At 30.5% G+C, this 11,423-nt stretch overlaps 1 protein-coding gene across 1 annotated transcript; it reads left to right on the top strand.

The window, feature by feature from the left end:
- The first annotated feature begins 63 nt into the window (after positions 1-63).
- LOC112512684 (nudix hydrolase 17, mitochondrial-like) lies at positions 64-2,052 on the top strand. Its single transcript, XM_025118776.1, has 5 exons — positions 64-262; positions 650-767; positions 863-946; positions 1,103-1,231; positions 1,325-2,052. Exons 1-5 carry the CDS (start codon positions 189-191, stop codon positions 1,439-1,441), a joined length of 522 nt encoding a protein of 173 aa, XP_024974544.1. The 5' UTR covers positions 64-188; the 3' UTR covers positions 1,442-2,052.
- Positions 2,053-11,423: the final 9,371 nt, after the last annotated feature.

Below are 11,423 nucleotides of genomic sequence, written 5' to 3'. Positions count from 1 at the left end.
CCCCCCCTTCTTTGCTTTTATCTGATGTATTATATATGTGTTCCTCAGGGTCTCTCCTTTCTCCAACTTCAACTGAGATCTTCATTTGGTGCTTCAACAGAGATTTCTGATTCACTTTTTTTCTTCTCTGGTATCGTATTGTTTTTCGATCTTTTGTTTCTCAGTAGTAATTTAAAAGAAGAAAAAAAATGGTGGCTGAGGTGGTGGCTCGTAGCGGCCGGGCGTTACAGCGTTACAACTGCGGTCAACGTATAGTTGTTGGGTTAGTCTCTGTTCTTAAATCTATCCATCTTTTGTGCTGAGCGTTTTGAATTTGGGTTAGCAATTATGGGTGGATCGAAAAATGTATGATTCGAAATGGGTTCATCCTAATTTTGCTAATTTCGAATTGGGGAACCATCAATTTTGGGGGTATCCAAGTTATAACCCAATTCTTTTGAAATTTGGCGGAAGTTTGAAGTCAATATCAAATCCAAATGTGAAATGAACTTTTCTGAACAATTTTCATCATATGAAGGAAAAGAATCAAACCCATATATTTATCGGATTTTTGACATAGGAAGTGGTGGGGGTTTTCGATCTCTTCGACGGATTAGTTTCTAGTTTTTTCATTTCTGAAATATTAATTTGTTTTGTAAATGTTATGCAGATGTGTGCCTTACAGATTGAAAGGTGGTATCAAGGCATCAAGCAAGAATATAGAAGATGTACTCGAGGTGCTTGTTATAAGTGCTCAAAGAAAAAGCAAAGGAATGTTGTTCCCTAAGGTAAACCCTTCACTTTCAGTTCCAAAATGTTTCATAATTCAATTGTATATATGAAACCTTGCCCTAAAATTTATCATTAACACATGATCAAACAGGGTGGTTGGGAATTGGATGAATCGATTCAAGCTGCTGCTCTAAGAGAAACAATCGAAGAAGCCGGCGTGTCTGGAGCCATTGAGGTTCGTTGCTTTCTTCATAATTTCTCATGTCCACAATGTATCCAAATTCGTGAAAATAACTCCTCAATGATCAAAAACAATCTGACCCAAATGGGCACTTCTGTCAACTTGAAAGAATTGTTTGATTTACCTATTTCGTTTTTGAATTTCTTATAGAGTGAATTGGGTAAATGGTGCTTCAAGAGCAAAGGCAATGATGCATACTACGAAGGGCACATGTTTCCACTACTTGTGGTAGAAGAACTTGACTTATGGCCTGAGAAAAACATACGCCAAAGATTTTGGGTACGTCTTAAAATGAAAATCATTCAGACTTTGAATTGAATCACCAAGTTTTTGTAAAGATTTTATGCTTACAAATCTTTCAAAATTATTCAGGTGAGCGCTTCTAAAGCTAAAGAAAGTTGCCAATATGCTTGGATGAGAGAAGCTCTGGATTTGCTAGTAACCCGACTCCAGTCGTCTCCAACAAAGTTGGAGGATATGATGAATTGATTGAAGCTTATGCTATTAAGCAACCTGACCTGTAAATAGGATGATAACTGAAGATGAAGTGCTATAAAGACTGCACTTTTTGATCAGAAGATTGAACAATTTGGTGAAAAGCTTTTGGTTATGATCACAAGCACTTGGAAATTTAAGAAACAGGAGAAGAATTCAGAAACAGAAGAGCAGAAGTAGGGAATGCAATGTAGAAAATTGCCCAACTTCTGTTTCGATTTCTTCTTCTTTTTTTCCGTAGCCTTGAAGAAGCCAGTAAGGTTACGGTTTTGTGTCGAACAAGGCTCAGGAAACACTGTATGGAAAGACAGAATCAACCCTTTGAAGCCCAAGAACTTCGGTGTCGTGGGTCATCGTTATCTTTTTTGGAATGGTTATTTTGAACACACTAGTTAATCCAGAATGGAACTGCCCTGTTGTTGATTTTTTTCCCATGGATCTGTATCTTGGTTCATCATCAATGGAAGGTTTCATTTGATGCAAAAAAAAAAAAAAAAAAAGAATTTGTTATCATGTTGTATTGTTTTCTTGGTCCATATTCTGTGTAAGTAGGTTGTTTCTTCTCCTTCAATCAAGGTTCTCAAGAAATTAAGAACAATTATGCAGATTTTGGGGGTTTTATTTGTCATTATATATTAAATTAAATTAAATTAAATTATTGTTTGTTTGTTGTGTTAAATAAATCAGAAAAAACGATAATTTACGTATTAGTTCTTTTTTTGCATTTTAAATCAAGATTATGCTTTTGTATTATATGTAGCATGTAAGTGAAGGATTATAAGAAAAATCAAATACAACCTAACACACAAATCAAAGTAAAACGCTTTGAGATAGACTTTTTGTTACCATCGGAAAAAGATAGTTGGGGTAAGCGGTTCAATTTAGGGATCGTTTGGTTCAAAATGATTAAGTGGTTAGAATGATTAATAAGTTCTCATGATATATTGCAAAATGAAATATAATTATTTGGTAATTATTTACAACGAAATTAGGGTGCTGAATGGTTAAGAGAGACCCAATATACAAAATTATTAAGAGGGTTTTAGAACCATTAAGAGACAGATTTTTTTTTCCACTAAACAATATTCACCTCTTAACGATTCAGATGTTGCAATCTTAATGAAACTATTAAGAGTTAAACAAACAGCCCCATATAAAACTCACATTCAAGGACATCAATGTGAAAAGACATTTTGGCTTATTCCATGACTGAGATTAGCGGGGGCCTAGATCTAACCCCCGACCTATCTTCTTTTCAATAATGCTTGTTACGTTTAAAAAAGATACAATACTTTATGTCGTTGTCCCATAAATGTAATGTTTTGTATTTTTCGTATGATTTGGTTTTTTATCAACAATTATCGGTAATTGCTTGAGATCAATAATTTAAGTTATTTAATCATCAATAGTTAAACATTGTATATTACATGTGAAATCAAATGTCGTAATCTTTAAATAAATGAAGTCGGCTCCATACAAATTGAATATTAAATATTGATAAAAAAAAAATCCAAGAATATTATTATAGAATTTAAAAAAGATTATGGGTTATATTAAAATGAACAACTTAAGACGTCTCTTTAATTTTCTATTAAATGTTAAAAATCATTTTAATGTCTTTTTCTGTTTAACGTGTTCTAACACTGACTATATATCCAACATATATTAATATATCAAGTTGACAATACAATTAATCTATTTTTATTATGAAGTGGGAGATTTGGACTCCCACTTTCAATATCATCATATCAGTTTAGTTTAAATATACAAGGGTGATGCTTGATTGGTATGAGTTTGGGCTCTAAAGGTCAAAAGTGTCACAGATTTGAATCCAAAGAGAAATAAAAATCCCCTGGTGGCTACGGAAGTTCAAATGCAATGACTTCGGTCTACCCGTAAAACGTGTGGTCGTCCTGAGGTTAATCGGCTCGTATAGGATGAGACTCTAAACGTAATATATAAAACAATATATGGGTTAGAGAGAGTGGGTGAGTTGGAATAGGGGTACCTATTAAACTGAATGCAATGTCATATAACCAACCATTAAAGTCGTCCTTGAAAGCGAACCGGTCGTCTACTACGATAGCTACCATTCATTACAATTTACTTGTACCCAAATAATTGTGCCCATTCACTCACCCTTCCACATGATCCGTGCCATATACGTTATAAGCACTTGTCCCCTATTGTTTTTTATTTAAGTAATTCACTCGTTACGTAAAAAACGGGAAAGTAAGTAAGCTTATAACGTTAATCCTATAAAGCTTGTTAAACCGGAGAAAAAGCCCGTTCAAGAGACTTAATTGGGCACCAAGGGAAGCTTGATATATATTTAAACATCAAAAAATGGGCCTTGGGTTTTTCGACAAGAGACCCACACCCAAGTTCCATTACCTCCTTTATCACTGAGCGGTCATTTAGGGGGAACGACAAGAGTGTCCTACGGCCTCTCACATGGGTTTGTTCAAAAGCCAAAAGCATATATGTTCATTGTTTCCCTCGAGAATTATAATTTCTCTTCGTTTTTTCTCTGGTTCTTGTCCAAAATTCGATCCATGAATACATAAGGAAACGCGACAAATTTAATAGATAGTTGTATCTTCTAAATGGACGTTTAGTGCTACCGTCTGAATAGGGGCGAAATTTTGTGAATTTTCTGGGTCGGTAACACTAGTTCCAACAAGTCAAACATCACATGCTTTTTACTCCTAAAATAATGATATTAGTCGTAAAATTTCAACAGTTACGGATGATTTATCTAAAGTTCCACTTACCAAATGTTTATTAGATAAACGTTTATCAACAACTTGGTCATGTAACATTTAATCTCAGTAAACACTTACTGAGATTAAATGTTACATGAGAGTCTTTTTTTCTTACTTACCGGTAATACTCTCAGTCCTTGTTATTTTTTACTGGACGAAATTTTTAATCCTTGTTATACTCAATTGATAAAAATAAGTAATATTAATAAACATTAACATAAGAAACCCTTGATTTGATTAAAACTATAAAAAAATAAAAGATTTGAGATAAGTATGAAAATATAAATAGTACATATTTTATATTTGTGTATATAAAGTTCAAAAAGTCTTAATCCATTTTCCTTACTTTACTTGCTATTATTTTAATCTCATGTTTTTATTTCACACTTTCATACTATACTGATTGATTGTTTGAAAAATAGCGGCGACTATGATACTATGATGTGTCAGACTGTCAGTAACTCAATTTTAAACGTATTGAGATAACTAGATTACTTATGGGACTCCTAGTCCTTGAACTTACTTTGGACTGTCTTTAATTATGTATTTTACGCATATTTAAACTTTTTATGGATTATGGACATGTAATTCGTCGAATTTATTTTTAATATATAATATTATAATTATTGGATTTATAATACATTATTTTAAAACAACCTACATAAATAACACCACATTTCGCATTGCAGATTTTTACAAAATTCATTTAAAAAAACGTTTTACATGTCATGTATTCTTAATATATTAAAGAATGAATTACAGATTTTGTCGTTGTGATTTGATAAAATTATGACTAACGTTCATGTACTCAATTAATTATGGATTTGGTTTATGTCATTATCGTTTTTACGTGACTGTGATCATTTTATATAATATATTTTGTTATAATTATTATTTTGAATAAACGTAAATTGGAAATAATATATTACATATATAAAAACAATAAATAAAGGAAAATTGATCCTTAAGATAATCTATACTATCTATACTATATTATAAAACATTTGACAAAAACTCTTAAAAATCATTTTTTATGCATAAAGTACTGTTTATTGATGCATGTTACTTAAAACTCAAGATTACAAGTAGATTATGCGTAAGTACAACGTATTAAAGCTTCATATCTAAATTCGTGTAACTAACTGCAGCTAAACATAATCAAATACACGATAAACATATCATTTTAAATATAAAAATTCTAAAATATAATTAGGATAATCATTAAGTTCTAACAGAATATTTAATTATTATCTTTATAAAATGTTATATTATTAAACCAAAAATAAATTATTTTATTATTAAATTTAAATTAGATTATAATAAAAAATGATAACTTTTAAATAGTTGATTTGATATTAACATTCATATTTTTTTTTTCAAAATTTTATAATATCTTCAAATTTATATTTTATTCAAAAATAAAATCATTATTGCTTTCTTAAAAACACATAAAATCGTATTAKAACATCGACAGAGACAAATAATAAAATAGAACATTAAAATCGAGATGTATCTCACTGCATTGCGCGAGTACCCTTATAGTATTATAAAATATTTGACAAAAACTCTTAAAAACCATTTTTTATGCATGAAGTACTGTATATTGATGCATATTACTTAAAATTCAATATTACAAGTAAACTATGCATAAGTACAACTTATTAAAGTTCCATATTTGAATTCGTGTAACTAACTATGGATAAACATAATCAAATAGAGGATAAACATCTCATTTTAAACTATAAAAAATCTAAAATATAATTAGGTTAATTATCGAGTTCTAACAAAACATTTAATTATTATCTTTATAAAAAAATTATATTATTAAACCAAATATAAATTACTTCGTTATTGAACATAAATTAAATTATAATAACAAAAATTAAATTAAAAATTACACAAAAAATATGAATTTTAAATAGTTAAATTTGATTAAAATAAAATAAAATATTAAAATCAAGATGTATCTTGCTGCATTGACAAGTACCCTTCTAATAAAACAAAAATATTTTAGTCTTCTGTCTTTCATCTTCAACGACAAAAACAAAATAAAATCTTTAAATTCTTGCTTATCTTTTAGCTTATTTTTTGTTCGTCTTTATCCATACGTTACGTCTTGGGAATTAAAGAAAATCGAAAGTCACAAGGTTGAACAAAATATTAAATGCAAATAACACAAGGTTCAAGAAAAAAAAAAAAAAACAAACATACCAAATACGTAATATATATTCAGAGGCCATTTAGTAGAGCTGATCGTTTGTTGGTTTGGGTTAGACCTGGGTCGGATTTAACCTATTTTTTTTGTTTAATGGATCTAATATGGTAAACCAAGCCCCTTTTTACGGGCTTGAAAACTTACATATATCCGTCTTATAAACGAGTCGGGTTTGTCCACGGGCTTAAAAATCTTGTTATATTTTTATGCAGACAAAACTTATATAAAATCACAAGTTGTGTAAAATAATTTAAAATACGTAACTTTTTTTCCAACTTCAAATTTGACGTAAATGCATAACAGTACATACTTTATAAATAAATTGTTTCACTAAATATGAAGTATTGATAAGGAAAATGACTAAACGAGATAATAATAAATTGATCAATTGAGGCAATTATATTTTTAAATTTAAGATTTTTAAGAAATGTTATTATCATGAATCATAATTAAATATAAAACTTAATTATTATAAAAATATTAATGGGTTTAGCGGGTCTATCCAATTTTTTTTTCCATTGCCATATATATGTCTATTAATTTTAACAAGTCAGTCCAGAGTCGCTCATTTCTTCGAGAATGGTAATCCAAATCCGTTTTTGTAGCAAGACGGACGGGACGGGTCTAGCGGACCATCCCGTTCATGAACAGCTCTACCGTTTAGCTAAACGTTTATGCTTATCAGATAAGATTGTAACCTATTAAAAAAGTATCATATATAACAATTTACTTGGTAAATGCTTACCAGGCAAGATTCGTTACCCTCATTAATTACCAGAAAAGACTGTTAATCTTTATCACCGTTCTTATCGGGTAAGATTTTTCGCATTTGCGATATTTATCCAGTAAGGTAAATGATCCGGTAAGTGTTTAATAAACGGTTCCTTAGTGAGAATGGTGATAACACTGTAATCGTTGGTCGCTTTTGATTTGATAGAAGTGATAGACACTTTCATCTTATTTTATTTCTCAAAGGAGATTGAATTTCACCCACCTTCATCCATGTCAAAAATAGAGGGCCGCAGGAAGAAGTGCCAGAACCTCAACAAAAGAATTAAGGTCGACTCATCACATCCTGGGGTTGAAGAAGGTCCTAAGGGTTCGGTTGTTCGCCGATTCAAGTGGTACGTGAGTTGGGTTTAGAACGTCGTGAGACAGTTCGGTTCCTATCTACGGCCATCTCAAGGCACATCACGACCTACAGCAACACCGGCGAGACCTGAAAAGGCAACCCAATTGGGAGTCGGAGGATCCATTGCAACTCAAGGTGAAGGTGAACGAGGATGAAAGGTTGTCCTTTGCATACCCACGCCATTAAAGCAATGGCGGAAAACGGACCTTAAAATTTGGAAGGATCGAACCCAATCTTCTATAAGAATGTTTGTTTTATTGTACTAGATATAAATTATAAAAAGCACAAAAAGATATCAGTTAAAGTTAGAAAACATCCACAATATAATTGTTATTTAAAAGAGTATTATTAAATTAGATTAATTAATCAAAATGTGGTAACATATAAAATGAAAATACATGGGATTTCAACTCAGCACCTTCTTCATGCTCGTTCCGAATTTAGGCTCTTGCAAAGAACACAAATCATTCGTAGTAGGAACTCAGTAATAGTTGATGGAATGATCAAAAAATTTGACTTTTTCGAACTCTGTCTGGGGAAGTCGGAATAGGAGAGCACTCATCTTGGGGTGGGCTTACTACTTAGATGTTTTCATGGAATAAGTTTTATCCCAACCGTGTGGTATTCACCAACCCTTTATCAAGAAGTCTTTTATTCCAATGCATAAAAAGTTATCAAAAACTTATGTAATAATAAAATCCTATTAAAAAGTTACGTATTGAAAATACTGAAGCTCTAAAAACTAAAAATCTCATACATCTTTTTTATCAAATTAGTAGTCATCGATGTTTTGCAATTTTGAAATCTTCCATAATTTTCTACGAACTAATCTTTTCATAAATTTAACGAAGCAAACTATGATTAGTGTATTGGACTAATTTGAGCTTGGTATGAATTATAGAGGAGGGGCCAAGGCCCTCCACTAGGCATGACAGCGGGACGGGAATGGGGCGAGTTTTGTAATCCTCGTCTTCGACACCGATTTTTAGTAACAACCCCCAGCCCCGACCCCGGTCCCCAGTGGGTACCGGGAATAACATCTTGTCCCTTGTCAAACTCCATGAATAATATTCTTTATTTTGAGTCTACTGGGGATCCCCGACCGCAATCCTGGTTTGAGTAACAGCCCCCGTCCCCGGTTTGAATCTAACAGGGATCCTCAAGACCCGTTTTAGCGGGTAATCCCCGTCCCCGTCGGGGTCGGGCCTGGTTCCCCACTGGGTCGGGATAAATCATCATCCTTCCATCACCTTTCGTCACGACATTAAAGTTCCATTTATTTATTAAAATGTCGTTATACTTTTTTGTGAACCATCAAATAAATAAACTCATTTAAAGGTTTAGAAGTGTCTCCGTATTGTTATCAAACTCTATTGTTCTCACAACATCCAAATCTTTTTGTCTCTCTTTGCATACCTGCACAAGGCAATTGGATTTTACTTTTATGGTTAAAAAATATATATAAATGGGTAAATTGCATTTTTAGTCCTTGCGGTTTACTGAAAATTTCTATTTTCGACTTTTTAGTTTTGAAACTACAATTTTCATCGTCATAGTTTATAATTTATTTCCATTTTCATCTTCATAACTAAAACTTTCTTGTTTTCTTCATTCATGTGGTTTACAATTCATTTCTATTTTAGTTTCTCATACTTAAAAGTAATGAGGGACAAAGATAGAAATGAACTTTAGGGACTAAAACCATAATTTCAAAACCACAAGAATGAAATCTGAAATTTATAACAATCCACAGGAACAAAAAACGTAATTTACTCAAAAAAATTAACATAACCCCTCGCCTAAAAGAAAATTCCAAAAAATTATTTTCATCCAAAATAGTAATTACAAGTCGAGTTAAACATGACTTGCTAATATAAAGACTTGATTAAAGATAATGATAATTTAGAAGTTGTTTACCAAATTTTTTATCAAGTCTTGTATGGATAAATTTGTTTGTCCGGATAAATTTATTTGTCTGGATAAATAGGTGTTATTGTTTACTTTTTTATCTGAACCAACAGTCTGAATAACATAAATAACCGATTTACCCCTCAATATTAATTATTTGAACATCAAAAGAAAAAAATCATAAATATGCCGAAGATGGGGTGTCTCATATGGGAAGGAGGCCGTGCTTTAAATAAAGGGTAGGGTGTCATTTTTGTGGCTAAACGGGGACAACACACCATTTCTGTGTCATTAAGTCATGTTTTGTGCGAATAAGCCAAAAGTAAACAACCCAAATGAGCTGTGCGAATAAACTAGATAGACCAATAAACCTAAATAAGGCGCAATTAAACAGCCCCTTATTCGTGTTTTTAGTCAGTACTCCATTTTTATATATATTAGATATTTGTACTTTGAAAGTTTGTAAACAAAGAAATGTTGATATTAAGTTTTAAACTTTGTAAAAAGGTGTTAGAACATTCATGATTATACTTCTTACATTTAAATTAATATATAGAATTGTTTTTCAAAAAATTATTGTAGATAGTCTTTTATAATTGTTATTCTAACCTTGCTTTCTACATTAATAATTATATATTATCTTACTAATATTTAATGTATTTTAATAAAAAGTAAATTACACTTTTAATTATTATGGTTATCAATAGGGAAAATTGCATCAAAATGAAACCAACTTTCATTTAATTCTTATTTTGGGGAACCAACTTTCAAAATCGTCATTTTGGGGAACCAACTTGCACCTTATTCCTATTTTGGGGAACCAACTTTCAAAATCGTCATTTTAGGGAACCAACTTGCACCTGATTTCTATTTTGAAGAACCAACTTGCAAAATAATTATAAAAAAATAACTAAAATTCGTTTTTTTCTAAAAATTAATGCAACAAAATCTATTTTTCATTTCAAATTTCGTTTTTTTAATTAAGATATCAAATTGAACATTTTAAAAAAAATCCAAATTACCACAATAAAAATTGTTTTTTTACTAATGCAAAAGAAATCAATTTAATATAGAAAAAAAATTAATTGCTGCAATTGGTTAGATATAAAAATCTTGAATGTGATATTTAATATTTGTTTTTTATTAAATTGATTTTTTTGCATCAGTAAAAAACAATTTTTATTGTGGTAATTTGGATTTTTTTTTAAATATTCAATTTGATATTTGAATTAAAAAATAAAATTTGAAATGAAAAATATATTTTATTACATTAATGTTTGGAAAAAAAACGAATTTTAGTTATTTTTCTATAATTATTTTGCAAGTTGGTTCTCCAAAATAGGAATCAGGTGCAAGTTTTGTTGGCTTGGTGAGGGTGATGGCCATGCCGAAGCTCTCCTCCTTGTCCTTCCTTTTTTGCCTTTCAAAAAAAAAAAAAAAAAGGTGCAAGTTGGTTCCCCAAAATGACTATTTTGAAAGTTGGTTTCTTAAAATAGGAATCATGTGCAAATTGGTTCCCTAAAATGACGATTTTGAAAGTTAGTTCCCCAAAATAAGAACTAAATGAAAGTTGGTTCCATTTTAATGCAATTTTTCCTTTATCAATATGTTTCATTTTTAGTCTTTTTGACTAACTTTTGTTAAAAGGTCCGTTAGTGTAGGGAACTTTTGTTCTTTTTTCTCCTTTCTCTTTTTTCTAATTTTCAATTAAAAATTAAATAAAATATATTTATTATTATCTATACTATATTATAAAATATTTGACAAAAACTCTTAAAAATTATTTTTATGCATGAAATACTGTTTATTGATGTATATTACTTAAAATTCAAGATTACAAGTAATTTTGCATAAGTACAGCTTATTAAAGCTCCATTTTTAAATTCGTTTAACAAACTGCAAATAAACATAATCAAATACAAGATAAACACTCATTTTAAATATAGAAAATCTAAA

Source organism: Cynara cardunculus (assembly GCF_001531365.2).
Source record: "Cynara cardunculus var. scolymus isolate 2C chromosome LG 1, CcrdV1, whole genome shotgun sequence".
In the NCBI taxonomy this organism is placed as follows: domain Eukaryota; kingdom Viridiplantae; phylum Streptophyta; class Magnoliopsida; order Asterales; family Asteraceae; genus Cynara; species Cynara cardunculus.
The sequence above is the reverse complement of the archived record's forward strand: the minus strand, read 5'-3'. Positions and strand labels throughout refer to the sequence as shown.

Coding starts and splice junctions, on each gene's coding strand:
- LOC112512684 (XM_025118776.1), top strand. CDS start 189: ATGGTGGCTGAGGTGGTGGCTCGTAGCGGCCGGGCGTTACAGCGTTAC. Junction 768..862: donor AAGGAATGTTGTTCCCTAAG/GTAAACCCTTCA, acceptor ATGATCAAACAG/GGTGGTTGGGAATTGGATGA. Junction 947..1,102: donor GCGTGTCTGGAGCCATTGAG/GTTCGTTGCTTT, acceptor AATTTCTTATAG/AGTGAATTGGGTAAATGGTG.